The sequence below is a fragment of the Nematolebias whitei genome, chromosome 16 (genome assembly GCF_014905685.2).
Source record: "Nematolebias whitei isolate Nwh7 chromosome 16, NemWhi1, whole genome shotgun sequence".
In the NCBI taxonomy this organism is placed as follows: Eukaryota; Metazoa; Chordata; class Actinopteri; order Cyprinodontiformes; family Rivulidae; genus Nematolebias; species Nematolebias whitei.
In genome coordinates, this window is record NC_056513.1 from 28,248,133 (window position 1) to 28,267,322 (window position 19,190).

The 19,190-nt window shown below is 41.0% G+C and overlaps 2 protein-coding genes across 2 annotated transcripts in view; one reads left to right on the forward strand and one right to left on the reverse strand.

Moving 5' to 3' along the window:
• The window catches only part of lrba (LPS responsive beige-like anchor protein), a 312,704-nt gene that overhangs the window by 171,996 nt on the left and 121,518 nt on the right, over nt 1-19,190 (forward strand). Inside the window, exons 37-39 of the mRNA XM_037689844.1 lie at nt 2,496-2,620; nt 6,929-7,072; nt 8,489-8,625. Of these exons, the coding sequence (XP_037545772.1) occupies nt 2,496-2,620; nt 6,929-7,072; nt 8,489-8,625 (406 nt within the window). The remainder of the gene's footprint in view (nt 1-2,495; nt 2,621-6,928; nt 7,073-8,488; nt 8,626-19,190) is intronic.
• mab21l2 (mab-21-like 2) lies at nt 9,497-11,124 on the reverse strand. Its single transcript, XM_037689956.1, has one exon. The coding sequence runs from the start codon at nt 10,742-10,744 to the stop codon at nt 9,665-9,667; it is 1,080 nt and encodes a 359-aa protein (XP_037545884.1). The 5' UTR covers nt 10,745-11,124; the 3' UTR covers nt 9,497-9,664.

The window sequence follows — 19,190 nt, forward strand, 5'->3', positions numbered from 1 at the left end:
TTTTTACCGGTATTATCGTGAACGATATGATATGGCCCAGCCCTAATGTAAACTAGAGATGCATTCGAACCCAAAAAATCAGACCTGACCTGGACCCAGCCCGTAGTCATCATTTTCTAACCCGACCCGATGAATTAACAGTTATTACAATTCCGAACCCAAAAAAAACCCCTGACATTTTTAATCAAGCTTTGACTGCTTATATAGGTATTAATGGTCGGTGGACGCACGCGGTTGAATAAAAGGGGCAGAAGATCGGAGCTGAGGAGGTGTTTGTCTTTTCATGGCCGTCAAAGCACATTAAATCCCTTCTTCTGCCTGCAGTCTGATTTATTCAGACACAGACCCTGCTCTGACCTGTATATTTTGCGATCTCACCTATTTGGGTCGTCGGCCGCGCGCGTCCGCTGAGTGCAGCGACTGAATGAACGTCTGTTTGCTTTGGATCAATGGCAGTACTGTAGTCCATCTGAAGCTTAAGTGAACTTTTTAAAACTTCTTTCAACCGGCTGGTCAGCGCACAGTCAAATGACCTTGTGCAGCTGGTGAAAGTATGGCAAGCCATGTTGCCATATAATTGGATCGTCAGCTATGCGCGTCCGCTGACGCAATCAAAAGCCCGACACCAGCCTGGCCCACACATTAAGCACATTATTATGGCCTGGCCCAGCCCGGTCTCCGTGTTTGGATTAGAAATGACTGCTCTAGTTTGCATGTTCTCTTGGTGCATGCGTGGGTTTTCTCCAGGTACTCCAGTTTTCTTCCACAGACCAAAAACATGCATGTTAGGCTGATTGGTAACTCTAAATTGTCTCTAGGTGTGAGAGAGAGTGTGTCTCGTTTGTCTCCGTGTCCCTGTGGTGGACTGGAGACCTGTCCATGGTGTCCCCCGCCTCGCACAGTGACAGCTGGACATGGTCACCAGTGACCCCTGTGACCTGAAAAGGTAGTGGGTATAGATAATGGATGGGTGGATGTTATGAAACAGAATTTTTGTAGTAGTATCATCAACATGAGTCAGTCTGAGGTGAGGGGGACCATCATCATCTACATCACAAATTACAGTTGGGTTCTGAGCTAGAGCTTCCCAGTCCTCAATAAACACTGAGGTAGAGTCACAAACTATATTTATAATTACTTTAAAATATTTTTGCAATAAAATGAAAAAGTATTGTCTTGGTGATAAAAGCTGTTCTGGAAAATAAATGGATGATAAAAATCTAAATGCTTTAGTTGAGGAGTTATTTGAAATGGGAAAAAAAAGAGCGCTAGTTTTATTTTTTTTAAGGGCACAGCAACATTTCTACAATTTCATAAACGTCTTTCAAAAGACTTATGAGGTCTGTCGTTCATGACTGTTTCCACATGTTGATAAATAAGATCAAACCATCTGATATATTTGCTCCCTAAACAGGTCTCTCTTGAAAATGAGTTCTCGTGACTCAATGATATTACCTGCATAAATAAAGGATAAATGAAAAATAAAATAATAATTTCCATAATACCGAACTGTGCATGAAAACTGATGTGTATATCAGTTATTATATATATATGAACATGTGCAGGATTTATACAGGCCCCACAGGACAGAGATTTCATGTCCTGAAAAGTGTTTCTCTCACAGAATTTAATTCAAGTAAAAACCATTCACCATAAGTCAGGTTGGATGTTGATGATCCCTGTAAATGTTGTTTCCCTTTCCCACGAAGAGTCACAAATATTGATAACTGATAAATGTTAAACGGATAAAATCATAAGGTGATGTTTGGACATTAAATTCAAAAAAACTTTAAAACATTTAACTATTAAGCTTGTTTGATCTTCAAGCTATGTTTAATGAATATCTTAAAATGTTGTTAAAAAGTTGAGCTGGTATTTTATTTTAAGATGTAACCAAGCTTCTTAAAGACACTGTTTAAAGCTAACACTTTTTACTCCTTTCAAGACCTAAGTGATAACCAGCTGTGGTAAAGGGAGATGTAAACATGGAAGCAGAATGAGGGGTAAAGACATTGATTAATATTAGTAATGCTATCCACCCTCACTCCCCCCTTCTGTAAATATAATAGCCTTTTCCTTATCCTGCTAGCCATGAGTCTTGACAAGACGTAACCTGCAGGGTTTCAAACGGGCCCAGAATGGAAGCACGTGCCACAAGCGTGAGTGTAAAATCATCATGGTGTCATGTGTTAACTCATCTGTGATTCTCACAGATCACCTCAGCACAAGGAGTTTGGCAGGGTGGGGGGGGGTGTAGTGTGACATGAGAGGAAACACTTTCCCCTCTGATATGGTGATCAAGTTATTGTCAGGAGCAAGGCTGCAGTGTCTTAGGTCTCAGCATGAGAAGGGATCCTAAAAGAAATGGAGAGAGAGGCTCTCCGAACACAATGTGGGCTTTATGTACGATTGCTAGGACCAAGTGCTAACGCTGTGCTGCTGTACCATGCTGACTAGTAATTGCTAACACATGTGCTACCTCTGTCTCCCTGCAGCCGGCCGAGGGAGTTCTGGCGCCTGGACTACTGGGAGGACGATTTAAGGAGGCGACGCCGCTTCGTCAGGAACCCCTTCGGATCGAGTCACTCAGAAGCTACGCTCAAAGCAGCGGCCGAGCACGGTCAGTCCACCACATCTGCACAAATCTGCTCTTTAATTTACCCCCCCCCCCCCCCCAATCCCTTTTTTTCCCCACTAGCATCAGGTACAAGGCAATAAAAATTAGTCCTCCTGTTGCAGTAAAAGATTTATTGAACCACGGCACGCAGTAAAATCACACCCGCATTTCAATTTCAGATCCCCCCCCCCCCCTTTTTTTCAAACTCTTATGTCCCATTAGCTTTTTCGTTGTTGTTTTTTATTTTTTATTTTGACTGCGTCAGTGAGTCATAAGTCAAACGACATAAAAATGGCTGCATAACTGGCTGATATTTAAGGTAAGTACTGGTCGAATTCTGTGCTCGGCCTCTTGTGATTTTTATATTTTAAGGATTAAAGAGCTTTTGCTTTTCCCTCATTTATTACCAGCTCATAGTTTTTGCAACTGAAATGAAAAATGTATTTTTAGACAGTACATCATAAGAAGTCACAAATGGCCCCTTAGGTGCATTTCTTCAAGCAAAACAAGGATTTATTTTTAATTTTTTTATGTCAAGTCATAAATCAAGATAAAATTGTAAGAACCTAAATAATAATTATTTTTAATTGCATTAGAAAAATATTAGTGATCGATATTGTCATTTTGCTCCTTTTATCTTAATTTTCAACAACCTCACTGGAAGTGTGAGGTGCATCACCAAAAGATCTCTTAAGCAGAATAAATAACACATCCCTCCATTAACACCAGGACTCGCATCTTCTTTCTAAATAATCTTTCATGCCTGCACTTATTCAGCATCCAGCAGGTTTTGCAATCATCGTCCTGCTCGGGCCTACGTTAAGCTGCGCAGTCAGGAAATGACCGTTTCAAAGAAATGTCCTCAATGTGTCGCCTGCAAATGTCCCATTAAATGCATTGTCTTTCCTGAAGACAAACGGCAGGTGTGACAGGAGTCAATAAGAATATGATCTAAAAGCAATAAGAGTTGGGGAGTGCAGGATCCTGGGAGACTGGGGGGGGGGGGGGGGGGGGTGCAGTAATGGCTGCAGCTGTGCAGCGAGGCCGGAGTCCAGCTGGTCACCGCTCCTTTGCTCCCAGCCTCACATTTAACTTTACACCGTAGTTCCTCATGTTTCCATTTCAGCTTGGTCACACGCAAAGAAAATTCACTTATTCCTGTGTTGTTTGCATAGTTTATTTATTTATTTGTCAGAGTAATGTGCTGAAGGACTCCTTTAGTTTGTGTTTGTTAATCTGTGGCAGAAGAAAACATGCTCTGGTAACTTTATATATATATATATATATATAAATATATATATATATATATATATATATATATATATATAATGGTTTTACTGCTTGGCTAAACTACGAGAATATATCATTAAAATAAGTCACTGACTGCATCTTTTTTCTGTTGTAACCTTTCGCCTCGTTTTAGTCGACCCGACATTTGTTACAGAAGTACTGCTCGAGAGGAGAATGCCAGATTGAGTTTTCACACGGAGCGCAAAGGTCAATTTTAGCTGTAATAATATTCATCAGATGCAGAGGGGAGAAAATGCAGAATGTTTACTACCAGTACCAAGTCTTACCCTCATTTGTTGGATACTTGTTTCATTCAAGACCAATACAAATTATTATTTTTTGGTCATTTCAGGTAAAATTAAAAAAAAATTTTTTTAGAGAAAGTGCATTTCTGTGTTATACTGTTATGATTCATGCGGTGTCGGGGTGGTTTCCACAGGAAAGCATCTATAGGCTCTGAGTGGGCTTCTATGTGTTTACAGCGGGAAACAGCCATCTTTTCTGGGGATTGATTTGGTCTGGTACGGGGGGCTCGCGTACCAGAGGTGGCAGAGTAAATACCTGAAGACTAATGTCTCTGTTCTGGTAATCAATACTCGCCTCATGACCACACTCCTGGCTGCGCTCCCGTTAAAAGCAAATTAGTTAATTCTGACAATTTAATTGCTGTGACCATGCATGCCTTAAATCGAATAAGCAGCTTGTTGGTCAGTATGTGGTGGGAGGGGTGGGGTGCTGGAAAAAGAGTAACCTGTTGAGATTTATCCACATTTATGCTCCTTCTGTGACAAACTTTATGAATAAACTTTCATTCATTTTTTTTAAAGTTTATTGTCAGTTATTGTTAATCGTCAATTACCGTATTTTTCGGACTATAAGGCGCACTTAAAATCCTTTAATTTTCTCAAAAATCCACAGTGAGCCGTATAATCAGGTGCACCTTATGTATTAATCCTGGTTGTGCTTACTGACCTCGAACTGGTTTTATGTGGTTATTGTGAATGAGTTGAATAAAGTTTGAATTATCCGACTGTTTTTCACTTAATGCGTCTTATAATAGAAGCAGGGCGGCCGACTCTGGACCCGAAAGTCCCGGGTTCGATCCCCGGTCATTGCACATCTCGTGGTGTCTCTGAGCAGGACACATTGTCCTCAATTGCTCCCCGGGCGCTTTAACTAGCTGCCGACTGCGCCACCTGAGTGTATCACGGTGCGATGGGTTAAATGCAGACACAATTTTGCCGTTGTATGGAAACGTATGTTGACAACACATTTATTTTATTTTTATAATCCAGTGCACCTTATGTATGAAAACAGACCTGTTCATTGATATTGCGCCTTATAGTCCGAAAAATACGGTATTATTAAACCGTATTGTCAAGTTTATACAAATTGTGAATTTAATTTAGACTTTATTTGCATTTGAATCAGTATTTATTTGTCCTGTTTTAGGCTACTGTAGTTGTTTTATTAGCACCGCTTGAAATGTTTCACGTCCGTCTTTTGTGTCCGCTGCGTCACGCTTTGATCACCGAAGTCCTCCCGCTAAATGTTTGTACACTAAAGCTGAACTACAGTCTCCTGAGCTGGCATGTTTATTATGATTCCCCAGCCCTCGAACGCCACTTCAGTCAGAGACGCACGTGCAGCCTTGCCAAAACCTCCGGGCTGTCAAATTAAAGAAAAGGAAAAATAAATAAACCGTATCTACGCTATAGAAGCAGACACGGTGAGAAGTTGGCGCATGGTTTGTCTCCTACATCCTCATTTTGCTGCTTAAAAGGGTTGAATATTCATCTAAAATATCTTTTCTATGGTGTTTGTAGTTGGGGTCAACAGTTAATTTGTTGATTCGTGTTTGGTTTTGTGTTAAAGAAGTGTCTTCATATCTGTTTAATCCAGTTTTTTTTCTGTTTCATTCTCGTCCTGAACTTAAAATGAGAACTGTTATTGAAGTTTATCTGTTTTTTACCTAACAAGCCCCCTGTCCACTTTCATGGTGCAAATACAATGGCATGTGGTAAGTATTAGGAGAGCTGGTAGTAATTTCACCGCTGCTAACTAAAGAATCCTCAAGGGAGGCTTAATTACAGGAAGGCCGTTCTAAATATCAGCTAGCCGCATATTTTCCACGACAAGAGATTTTTGTCTCTTTTAGGCTTTCTCCTCCAGCAGATTCAAAGTGGCGCGGTTGATCTGCCCTCAAGCTCAGGTGATGACCAAAAAGCCCCGTGGATCTGCGTTGGATGATGCACTCGACTGAAACATGGGTGCCTTTCACTAAAACGCTGGATTAGCAGCCGCCACCGCTCTCACTGTTGACAAACAGGAAATACCCTGCCAGCTGTTTTGTGGATCTTTAAAATAAACCACTGGAACTTTTTTTTTTTAATTGTGTAGATTGTTCTTTAACCTAAATAATGTTTGTTGAAACCCAAGTCACTTTCAATATAATTTAAAAAAGAGCACGGATCCTTCATGTTTTTATCTAATCTTTGATATTAAAATGGAAGGATTTATTTAGAGTTGGGCTTCGGGTCAGGATTTAATTTTTGTCATCTTCAGTTTGCCTGATGCTGCTGAAACGATCTCCTCTACCTGTTGATCAATGTTTGGCAGATTCTTAGTCCAAAGTCGCCCATAAACCAAGTAAGCTATACTTGGTTTATTTCCAGACTAAAGCGAACAAAAATTAAACTCTTAAGACTGAAACAATTCAAAACTCATGGTTTTAATCTAAATATTTGAACGTTTCTGTTTTAGGGTGAAACACTGAAATTGAACTTCAAATTTAGATTTTGTGTAATTTTAACAAGGACAAATTGCATAAAACTTTTAATTCAACTTTTAGAATAATCCTATATCTTCATGACAGCTAATAAAATCTTTTGATTTTAAATAAATAAAACCTGCTTCACATGATGAGTCAAACCTGGATTTGTTGCATGTTAAACATAATGTGCACCGATATTTGCAACTTTGTGTTCTGCGTGAAACATAAGGTCCTTTCCCCTCTTCTAGCATCGGAGGAGGACGTTCTCAAAGGGAAGCAGTCCATCAAGAGTCAGGTTCTGGGAAATCAGAACTCTGACAGTGAGACGTCACTGGACGGAGACGATGACACGTTGTCCTCCTTAGACGAGAAGGACCTGGAAAACCTAACAGGTAAACGTCAAATAAAGAAGCAGCTTCTTCACCTGCCTCGGCGTCATTCTTATCCTTTCCCTTCTTGTTCAGCGATTTTCCTGCAGTTTAATCTAAATTTAAAATGCAGCATCACTTTATTAGTATTAATATTTTTACTGTAATTGTTTAACTTATTTATGCAGAAAAAAAAACATTTTGGCTGTTGCTCCGGTTTCCTTTTCGCATGAGCAATAATTAATTTAAAGTTTCTGCCTTGTGATTTTTTTTTTTTTTTAACGTTTAAAATGATAACAATAAAATATTTTCTAATAAGTCTAAATATTTACTCGACATTTTTCTCACGAGTAAAGACAGAAACACATTAAGTGTCCATTACTAGATATTCTGCTTCAAAAATCCACTAAACTTAATACAAATTCTCCAAAAAAAAATTTTTTATTCCATCAGTGGATAATTTTTTTTTTTCCAGAATAACATGAAATGTTTTCCTATAAATAAAATGTGCGTGTCAGCTTGAGTTTATTATGAGAATACAACCAAAAAAGACTGAATTTGTCTTAATTGTCTTTTGATCCCTTTAGGCTAATTAAATGTATTATTGTTAGCTAATAGGATTGCATTATAATCCGCATTGTATGTGCGCAAATCCAACAGACTCATCGGGGGAGGGGTTATGGTGCTATTAAAATAACAAAATGGACATAATTGTTACATAAAGAATAATAGTATGAGAGGAGAATGCATAAAAGTTGTACATAAACTCATCGTAAACATGTCTGCTTCGAGTGAGGCAGTGTACAACAAAATGTATTTATTTAAATCGTGGGGTAACGTGTCTGTATGCCGGGCTTCAGTCGGGGGGGGGGGGGGGGGGGGGGGTGAATGCAACAGAAATGAAGGCCGCAGCTCGGCGGCAGCAGCAGCGCGCCTCCCCGCCCTGAAGCCGAGGCAGCCGGGCAGAGCAGCTCCAGAGCTCCCCGGGGCCGGCTGCTCAGTCCCCCCCCCCCCCCCCCCCCCCCCCCCCCACTCACCCACCCCCGCCGGCCCGACCCCCCCCCCCCCCCCCCCCCAAATTAAGATTGATGACAGGTGAAACCGCTAACACCCCCACCCCCCGCGAAAACCCGCAATCAATTGCCTCTGACGGACAGCCAATACTGCCTGTTTACCAAAATCTTCACAGCTCCGTGTTTTATGGTTCACGTGAAGTTTGGAGTTCATCTCGTTTGGTTCGATGACGTAAGCTTCTCTGCACGCGTTCGGATTTGCGTGAATTAAAAAAAAAAAAAAAAAAAAAAAAAAAAAACAATGATAATAACGCGCCGCAGCGATCTGTTTGTGAGTCAGTTTGTATTTATTTATTTTTGTGGAAAGCTGTGGCACGGGTTAGTTGGTTTCTGAGTCAGATCTTTGTGTCCCCCCCTCCTCCTCCAGGCCCAGTAAACCTGAGCACCAGTGCTGAGCTCGTGGCTCCGGCTGTGGTGGTGAAAGGCACCCTGTCCGTCACCGCGTCCGAGCTCTTCTTCGAGGTGGATGAAGACGAGCCGGCCTTTAAGACCATCGACCCAAAGGTAGGGGGGTCTGCATGCTGATCCAGCTGCAGTGCTGCTAAATACAGATGTTTGAAAAAATAAATAAATCCAAGTTTGTGTAAAGCTCTTAAAATGACAGCTGCTATTTCAACAGTTGCTGATTTTTTTTTAACAAAAAAAATTAAAAATTCTATTTTTTGTGAGTACAAATATAATTCAGCAATTTAAATTATTTAGGACATCTGCGAGTACAGTACATTCTGATAATGAATTTCAGCTATACATGTTCTTAACAGGTGGTTTTAACTCTGGTGTGTATTTTAATAAACTCCGGTTTGATTTGAATGTCGAGACATCTCAATAAACACAGCGGCAGAAGTGTCATAATTAGAGATGCATGGCTGAAGTTAAATAACCAGATTGAGGATCAGCTCTGCTGTTCGAGCTGCAGTTTAAACAAAACGCAGAGTTACATGTTAGTATAAATCCACATTTATTTTACCCCCCCACCCCCCAGCCTGCAAGGCTCTGCAAACGCAACCGATGGCCCAAAGTTGCTGCATTTTCAAATTCCCACAAAGCCTTTGGGTTTTTGTTTCTCCCTCCCCTCATCCATGAGTTTACTTTAGATTTTAAGGACCCGTTTTGTTGAGTAAAAAAAAAAAAAAAAGCAACAGATTGTGTCCAAACACAAGGCCAAGTTTTAATTTAATTTGCAACATTTTATTAGCATTTGTTCTCACGTCACATAAAAAAACAAACACAAAAAAAAAAACTTGGCACACTACAGTTTCTTGTTTTACCGAACCATTCTGTGCATGTATTTAAATAAAAGGTTCTTCACTTTGTGAAAACGTTTAAAGAACAGAGATGTTACGTTTATCTGAAAATGTACCTTGGTTTTGTCTTGAAGTGGCCAAATTGCTCCAAATCTCCCAGCACAGTTTTGCCTCTGGGTTTGTTGCTGCATTTTTTTAATTTTTTTTACAGATTGTTATTATTTTCACATTTCGTGGAGACTCGGTTGGAAATCTGTTTTTTCATTTGATCCCAGAATGTGTCTCTGGGTTCAGCCGGTTTATAATTTGTCCAAACTTTTGGCGTTGGTGAGGATCTCCCTCGCCAGTCTCCACGTCTGCTTGGCAGCAGCCTCCAGGGCCGAGTGGGGCTTCCCCTGAAACAGGTCCAAGTTGGGCAGGAAGTAGTGGGGGCATCTGCGGCACTGCAGGCACGAGATGAGCTGCAGCAGGATGCCGTTGAGCCGGTCTCCGAGGCACGCCTCGTCCCAGTCCGTCTCCCTCGGGTGCTTCTCGCACTCGTACAGCAGCAGGGTCTTCATGTGGTAGTTGTTGAGCGGCTGGCCCGGCAGCTCCAGGTGTCGGTCCCGCAGGGTCTTCAGCACCGACAGGCACTTCTTCCTGCAGCCGCCCATCAGCAGCCGGTTCTCGGCCTCGCTGAACTGCAGCACCCACGCGTCGCTCTCCGCCGAGCTCTGCTTCCCCGTCAGGGAGTAACATTCCTTGGAGAGGAGGTTGAAGCCCTCCGCCTTCACTTCCGCCACCCGGTTCGGCCCGGGCCACGGAATGTGCGGCATGGGCCACTGCGCCGCGCTCCGAGGCCAGATCCCCGTGCACTTGAAGGCGGGCGTGATCTGCACCACGTACCGCTCCCGGATGCGCAGCTTCACCTCGCTGGTGTCGGCCACCATCTTCACCACGTCGCGGTAGCTGCATTTGTCCACGGCCTGCGCCACCAGAGTCTGGAACCGGGAGCGGATCTTCCGGGCGGAGAGGTAGCCCGAGGCGGTGATGAACTCCACCCACAGAGACATGCTGCGTTTGCGGCCGTCGCTCAGCTTCAGCACCGCGCAGCCGGGCAAAGAGCCGTCGTCCACGAAGTTGAACACCCCCATCTGGTTGAGGTACAGCACCACCTCGAACTCGTTGGGGGAGATGACCTCCATCCCCTCGTAGCGCGCGTCTATCTCACTCAGGGAGCTGATGAAGCGGGGCTCCTGCACCTCCACCTCTTTAAGGACATCTGACACCACTTTGCAAACCTCCCTTATAGTCTTCGCAATGGCCGCCTTGCGCGCCTGGCACCTCTCGCTGTAGTATTTGTTGAGCTGGTAGACCAGCTTGGCTTGCGTGGCGATCATGTTGGGGCAGAGGTCCGGGCTGAACACCGGAGAGTCGCAGTAAGTTGACGGATCCAACGCTTACCGGTGAAGCCCGAGGCACGCGTCCAGTGCAGGGAAATGTGCAAAGTTTCTTTTTTTGTTCCTTCTATTTTTTTCTTGCTTCAGCAGCGGATGGACGTCAGTGTGAGGAGGAGGAAACGGATAGGGGGGTAGCCTGCTAAATATCAGTCCACCTCATGAGCACTTCCAGTGACTTACGGAGATTCATGTTCAGGTCTGTGGATCACCTTCCGCGTGCAGAGACTTACAGACACCGTGGGGGAGCCCTCATCTCTACTCGGTGCCGCTCCTGAGCCCCCGCCGCTCACTTCCCGTCCACTCTCAGCTCGGAGTTGGATCCGTGTAGTTTATGAATGGTTCCTCTGGCGGACGGTGAGGGGGCCGGGCTTCTCCTCCTGCAATCATGTGCGGAGCTGTCAGTGGGAGCAGCCAATGAGCGCGCAGCCAGAGGGAGCGCGTCCTGCAGGAGACGCTCAGTCCTCCTCAGCAGCAGCAGCTGGGCGCACGGAGCTCCGCGCTGCTCCCGGCTACACGCACGCAGAAACCAAACGGTTCACTTTATAACGTCAGTGCGCTCGTAGACAACTGTAAAACAGCGTGTTCAGGAGGGCTGCACGCGCACCGTTCAGCTCTGTGCGCTTTGAGGAGCGAGAGCTGAACAATTCTATAGTCTTTAGTTTACATTTATTTTTTAGTTAGATGTTTTTTCTTTTTCTTTATTTTTGGATATAACACAAATTTCGACGTTTCTCTAAATAGTGAGCTTTAAGTTTATTTATTTTTTAATTTGGTTGTTTTTGCGCGCGGCTTTTGCGCGTTTTTTTTTTTTTTTTCAAGGTGCGTTGCGTTTGTAAATTTGGTTTCTTTCATGGATTTAAATTGCTGTTTAACACCATGGGCCTATGGATATCTGGACTATTTTTCTATAGATTAGTATTACTGCAATTATTATTGCAACAATTACTTATTTTCATTTAATATTAACATAATTTCACAGGTTGTGTCATGAAAGGCGTAAAACTAATTACCAAAGACTTCATGCGCTGTGCTGACCCCTGAAGAAGGGAGCAGCCAAACCTACTATTATTAACATCATTTATATAATCTTTTTGAAAACCTATTTTGTCACATTCATGTGAGATTAAAACATATTTTGTATGATTTATAAATATTTATTAAAATGTTGAATGCACCTGCAGCTTGATCTCTTGATGAACTGGCCCAGCCTATAATAAACCAACTTTTGTTTTATTTTATTTTATTTTGTTGCTTGGTGATACTTTTTTGCTTAGTTTTAATTGGAATATTGTAATTTAATATAAAAATATTAATATATAAATATATATATATATATATAAATATATATATATATATATATATAAAAATTGATAATTTTTACATAGTTATTGATTATTTTTCATGTCTTTAATTATGCAGTGAGCAGCCTCACACACACACTCAGTCCGTCAGCCTCGTCTATAATGAATAATTTAACCAGGGAGCGTCTTCAGGCCGAGTCCCTCATCTCAGTTGGACTTTATGAGAACTAAAAGAGGCTTTACCTTCTGAACAAGATGCTGTGTGACATACCACTTGTAGCATTTTGTTTTTGTGTTGTTGGAGCTCTATATTTTTAATTTGTGCGTTTCTTTGGCTTTTGTTTCTTTATTACAGACGTTTTCCATTTTTTCCCCCCATTATACTTTATTAAACAAATGTTTTAACTTCACAATTAAATTATATTTGGTTTTATGCTGTGAATTCCAATAAAGCTCAGGGAGTGAAACATCTTAACGGCCAAAGAGGTTTTTTTAGTCTAAATAACGAGACCTGCAGTGGAAGTGATATGAATCTTTTCACTGCTGTTTGCTTTTGTTTCTAAACTTTTCATAACCAAGTTTATCAAATAAAATCAAGATGGCAAGTTAAACTTTGACACTTGTTGCTAAATAAGGACAAATACTGTTTTACTGATTATGTTAAAGTCTTAAAGAAGCTTCACGCATAAAAAACACAAAAGATTAATTACCCTTCTCTTCTTGCCACATCTCCTGGACTTTATCATACATTTTTTTCTGATAAGGTTACAAAGAGTGTGAAATAAATCAGGATTCCATTTTCAAAGCTTATTATTTAGTTTATATTGAATAAAGCTGTAAGCCAAATCTGTGACCACTTTATTTTTTCATTCTTTAGATCACAAACTAAATGTCTTAAGGCTGCATAAAGGTGGCCATGGGTTTGTGTCTAAACATAACTCACAAGGCATTTAAATCAACTTTCACCTTGGTGTCAGTTCAACTTCTCATCAGCAAGAACACGATGAAATATGAGGGAAATGTGTTTGTGCAGTGAATTTATTTTCTTCTTGGAAATTCAGCTGTTCGACTACCGAGACAATTTACACTTTTTATAAAAGGAAATATACGTCAAATATACAATAACATAAAGTTGTACGTTAATGCCATTGTGGTCATCAGAGCAGATGAGCTGCTGTCTTTGCTCTTTTATTACAGATTAAATGCACTGGGTGCACTGGATCAAATGTTTCCAAAATCCATTAAGACAGCTGATGTGAAAAGGTCAAACACTTATCAAGACGGGAGCCTTTACCTTCTGCATGTGCATGTTTCTGTGGCTCCCTGCACATAACTGAAGCACGCTTTGCTACTGTTAAAAGTTGAAAGCTGCTTTTTTCCCTTCCTAAAATTTAGGGACCTTGTTACGGGATGGTAACAAAGACCACTTGACTGCCATTCATTGACTCGTCCATTTCTATCTTTTGAAAACTTTAAGAATTGTCAGTGGTTGCTAAGAAGTTTCTTCTTGATTTATACGGATGCTGTAAAAGATCAGGAGCCTGTCAAACTGCTCTTTGATGTCAGCTTGTGCGACTCCATATTAATCTCCTTAAGAAGAAGCACAAAAGTGTTCACGGCAGTGCAAATCTGTACCAGCTCACAGTCTCACTGTTTTGTTTGCTCTTTTCCTTATACCTTTTCTCTCTGTTCTTTTTTTCTGTACGTTGTTCTGTTCATTGTTTGCTGTCAGCTGAAGTATTTCACAACGATCCGTTTGTTTCCTGTGGAATGATCTTGTGCATCGAGTGTCATAGTGGGACCTGTTGGATCCTGAATGTGAACACCGATGTGTGGAACACATGTTTTTTCTTTGAAGATGACATTATTATTTTTAAATTTACAAGAACTTTACAGGCACAAATGCACACAGCCACTTTTGCATGCAGACTTACATCCCACAGACATGAGAACAAAGAAAGTTGATTTTTGATGTCTGTGTTCACACATTTTGTTTATGTCCTCAAAACCCAAGTAGAAGCAGCTGCTGGTTCCTCAGAGGGCTCAAAGAAATCATCGCAGCCAGCTAATTGCCTGGCAGGCCTTTGCTTCTGCTCTGCAGATAGCAAAACAGATGCAGTCACAAATTGTTCTCTCTGTGTGTCTGTGTGTGTGTGTGTGTGTGTGTGTGTGTGTGTGTGTGTGTGTGTGTGTGTGTGTGTGTGTGTGTGTGTGTGTGTGTGTGTGTGTGTGTGTGTGTGTGTGTGTGTGTGTGTGTAGCAGCTCTGGCTCTCTCTCACTCCCTCATTCAGTTTAAGCCAGCGATATTGGATGTTAACGTTGCAACGTCTCTCATGCACACTTCTAAGATGACATATATACGGAAGTGAAACCAGTTTTTCCCTCCAGCTGATTGGTAAAGCACACATCTTCAAAAACCTTATTGGAGGAAATGTGTAGCCTTCTGTGTCTTGACAGCATTTATTGTGAATGCATTTTAAAAATGCATTATGCTCATGGTGGAGAACCTGTTCCTTTGAGGCACAGGTGCCTATAAAAAAATAAAAGGCTGACTGTATTTTAAGCAAAGTTACTTTTTTTTGTAAGAGCTGCAGCAACAAAAATAACACTTGAAATGATAGAAATCCTCAAAATGCATTTACGCGTTTCATTAGATGATTCTACATTTATTCAAAGGTGGCACTAAAATCTGCGGGATGAGTTAATGAAAATTGAAAATTGTAAAAAAATGATTGTCTAACACATATTTGCAAGTCTTTAATCATTCAGTAAAAAAAAAAAAAAAAAAAAAAAATCTTGTTGTTGTAAAAAAAAAAGGCTCCCATTACAATAGTTTGTGCTTTTGATGAAATTTTGAATAAACAGGCCACCCTATGAAATGGGAACTGGAGAGGTATGTGTACAAACCGGATTCCAAAAAAGTTGGGACACTAAACAAATTGTGAATAAAAACTGAATGCAATGATGTGGAGATGGCAAATGTCAATATTTTATTCGTAATATAACATAGATGACAGATCAAAAGTTTAATCTGAGTAAATGTAACATTTTAAAGGAAAAATATGTTGATTCAAAATTTCACAGTGTCAACAAATCCCAAAAAAGTTGGGACAAGTAGCAATAAGTGGCTGGAAAAAGGAAATTGAGCATATAACGAACAGCTGGAAGACCATTTAACACTAATTAGGTCATTTGACAACATGATTGGGTATAAAAAGAGCTTCTCAAAGTGTCAGTGTCTCTCAGAAGCCAAGATGGTAAGAGGATCACCAATTCCACCATTGTTGCGCAGAAAGATAGTGCAGCAATACCAGAATGGTGTTACCCAGAGTAAAATAGCAAAGACTTTTAAGTTATCATCATCAACCGTGCATAACATCATCAAAAGATTCAGAGAATCTGGAACAATCGCTGTGCGTAAGGGTCAAGGCCATAAAACTCTACTGGATGCTCGTGATCTCCGGGCCCTTAAACGCCACTGCACCTCAAACAGGAATGCCACTGTCAAGGAAATAACAGAATGGGCTCAGGAATACTTCCAGAAAGCATTGTCAGTGAACACAATCCACCGTCCCTTCCACTGTTGCCAGCTGAAACTCTACAGTGCAAAGAGGAAGCCATTTCTAAGCAAGCTCCACAAGCTCAGACGTTTGCACTGGGCCAGGGGTCATTTAAAATGGAGTGTGGCAAAATGGAAGACTGTTCTGTGGTCAGATGAGTCACAATTTGAAGTTCTTTATGGAACACTGGGACACCATGTCATCGCCATGAGCGCTTGTGGCATGGGCAGCTTGCATGTCTGGAAAGGCACCATTAATGCAGAGAACTATGTTCAGGTTCTAGAACAACATATGCTCCCATCTAGACGGCATCTCTTTCAGGGAAGACCCTGCATTTTTCAACACGATAATGCCAGACCACATTCTGCAGCAATCACAACATCATGGCTATGTAGGAGAAGGATCCGGGTACTGAAATGGCCAGCCTGCAGTCCAGATCTTTCACCTATAGAGAACATTTGGCGCATCATAAAGAGGAAGGTGCGACAAAGAAGGCCCAAGGCGATTGAACAGTTAGAGGCCTGTATTAGACATGAATGGGAGAGCATTCCTATTTCTAAACTTGAGAAACTGGTCTCCTCTGTCCCCAGACGTCTGTTGAGTGTTGTAAGAAGAAGGGGTGATGCCACACAGTGGTAAAAATGGACTTGTCCCAACTTTTTTGGAATCCGGTTTGTATGTGGAACATCTTTCGAACTGTACTTTTTAAGCACCTTTTCATCTAATCAGTGGTGTAATCTACATTTTTGTAGTGGTTATACTGTGCTTAGAAACCAATGTACACCGATTAGTACAATATAATCGTCAATTTATTTTGATTTTTAATCATTTTGAACATTTCCAAATTTCTCTGATGCTTATATTTGAATAAATGCACAACAAACTTTGTATAACAGTTGACTTTTTGTTAAAAACACGTTATAGAATTTATAAAACGGTATCAAACAAAACATGTTCAAGTATTAAGTAGTAAATACAGAATTATACAATAATTTGCAAAGTGAATGTAATAAACAAGCGCCACATACAGAGAAAGATTGTTACAGAAGCATTTAACTGCCATTTAACGTATCAATGACACATGCCTACTGATATATTATGTATCATTAGGCACTTTTAAGTGGGTATACTGAAATTATTGAACTTTTCTAGTGGGTATACTCCATATACCCACATATCGTGTAGACTACATCACTACATCTAATGAAGATACTCAAAGCGCTTTACAACACAATCTGTGCTCTCATTTACCCTCTACTACATCTCTACAAAGCTAATGGAACAAATTATTCTACAGAGACTAATCGGTGCTTTTTTCACATTCATACAATGATGGGACACACATCGGAGGCAATGAGGGGTTCAATGTCTTGCCCAGAGGCACTTCAACATGTATGGAATGGAACCCCCAACTCTTCCATTGGTGGACATGTGCTCTAACCTTTCAGCCACAGCTGATGGTGAAAGTAATATTCATGGTAATAATCTAAGTTTTATGATAATGCTTGCTGTCATTGAGCTGGCATGTTTTCAGGAAAAGGCTCATCTGAACAGATACTCATTCAAAAGAGACCAACCTTATGTACTTGGCCATTCTCATGTAGTTGAGCTCTCCCTAATGTGTCAAACTGCTGTGAACATGTCTCCCCCAATCTCTGCTGCTTACTCCACCAAACCCTCACAGTCACCAGGGACAACCTTTCGGCTGGAGCTGCCAATCACAAAGAGCCATGGCAGCTCGAGGTCTCTGACAGAGGAGCTTATTGATTTTCCAGTTAGGGCATAAGTAATGTGTGCTACAGGACTAACGAATGGCCCAAGCAGGTATGTCATTATCAATGAGTCTGGGGAAATGGATCCTTTGACTCTCACTTAGCCATACTGCTCTCCTTAGACTCCTCCTGTGGTCTCTCCTTCATTCTGTTCGAGACCATTGGTCCATTGGTCCACAATGATGGAGGCCTTCCAAAGATTGTCAATAAATCACTCAGGCACACTACAGCAACAACTATCAGAGTAATGGTATAGGGTGACCTCCCTTTTCTTGTTGTGCACTCATTTTCCTTGTTTGATCTGGGTTTGTAATTACAGCACCTGGAAGATGTGAAAAGTTTACAAGACATCAATGTGTCTACTGTGCAGATAATTACTGTCTCTGATGCCTGTATTTTATTGTGTTGAATGTGCAAAATGAAAACTAGAATATGCACAGTATGATCGGCCGATATTAGCGATAAAGTTAAATACCGGACATCGGCCATTCCATCAAAAGTAACTCAGATATAAAAGGCTTCTTTTTTAAGCTAATGTTTAATTTAATAAACTGTCAAGTATATCTATTAATGCACTACCACTTTTGCGCTTTTCACTTGTTGCTTGTGAACAAGTTGTTTAGATTTGTGAAAATTGAAAATTTTGCACTGTTCAAGTGTTGTCATTGTGTTAGAGAGAGTAAATGTCATGAATAAATTTGACATTAAACATAATCCAAGTTGAAGTGTTACATCATTTTCAGCCCCATTTTTGGCATCTGCATTTGGTAGCAGGTCAAATTGACAAAGACCATGCATAATCCATCCATCTATCCATTGTCTTTTACCTGCTTCTTCCATTTTGGGTCACGGGGGTTGCTGGTGCCCATTTCCAGCAATCACTGTGTGAGGGGCGGGGTACACCCTGGACGGGTCGCAAGTCCATCACAGGGCCACATAGAGACAAACGAGACAAACAGCAGTTCACTCTCTCTCACTCACACATAGGAACAATTTAGAGTTACCAATCAGCCTAACATGCATGTTTTTTGGTCTGTGGGAGGAAACCGGAGTACCTGGAGAAAACCCACGCATGCATGGAGAGAACATGCAAACTAAACCCAGAAAGGCCCTTCAACCGGGGTTTGAACCGGGGACCTGCTCGCTGAGAGGCAGCAGCTCTACCAGTTGTGCCACCATGCTGCCCCATGCAGAGTAATGTAGTATTTTAATTCCACATCAGAAAAAGCTATGTAGTCTCTGTAAGTAGATATAGGCAAAGAAATATTGGTATTGGTATTGGTTATCAGCCAAATAAGTTTTAACATATTGGTCAAAAATCCAATATCGCATGCATCCCTAATATATATAGATATAGATATATGTATATAGATATAGATATTTATAGTTGTCTTATTTTTTACTGTTTTTTGTTTTGTTTTTGTACAAACCGGATTCCAAAAAAGTTGGGACACTAAACAAATTGTGAATAAAAACTGAATGCAATGATGTGGAGGTGCCAATATCTAATATTTTATTCAGAATAGAACACAAATCACAGATCAAAAGTTTAAACTGAGAGAATGTATCATTTTAAGAGAAAAATCTGTTTTTTCCTAATTTCATGGCGTCAACAAATCCCCAAAAAGTTGGGACAGGTCCATTTTTACCATGTGTGGCATCCCCCCTTCTTCTTCTTCTCAGACATCTGGGGACAGAGGAGACCAGTTTCTCAAGTTTAAAAATAGGAATGCTCTCCCATTCATGTCTAATA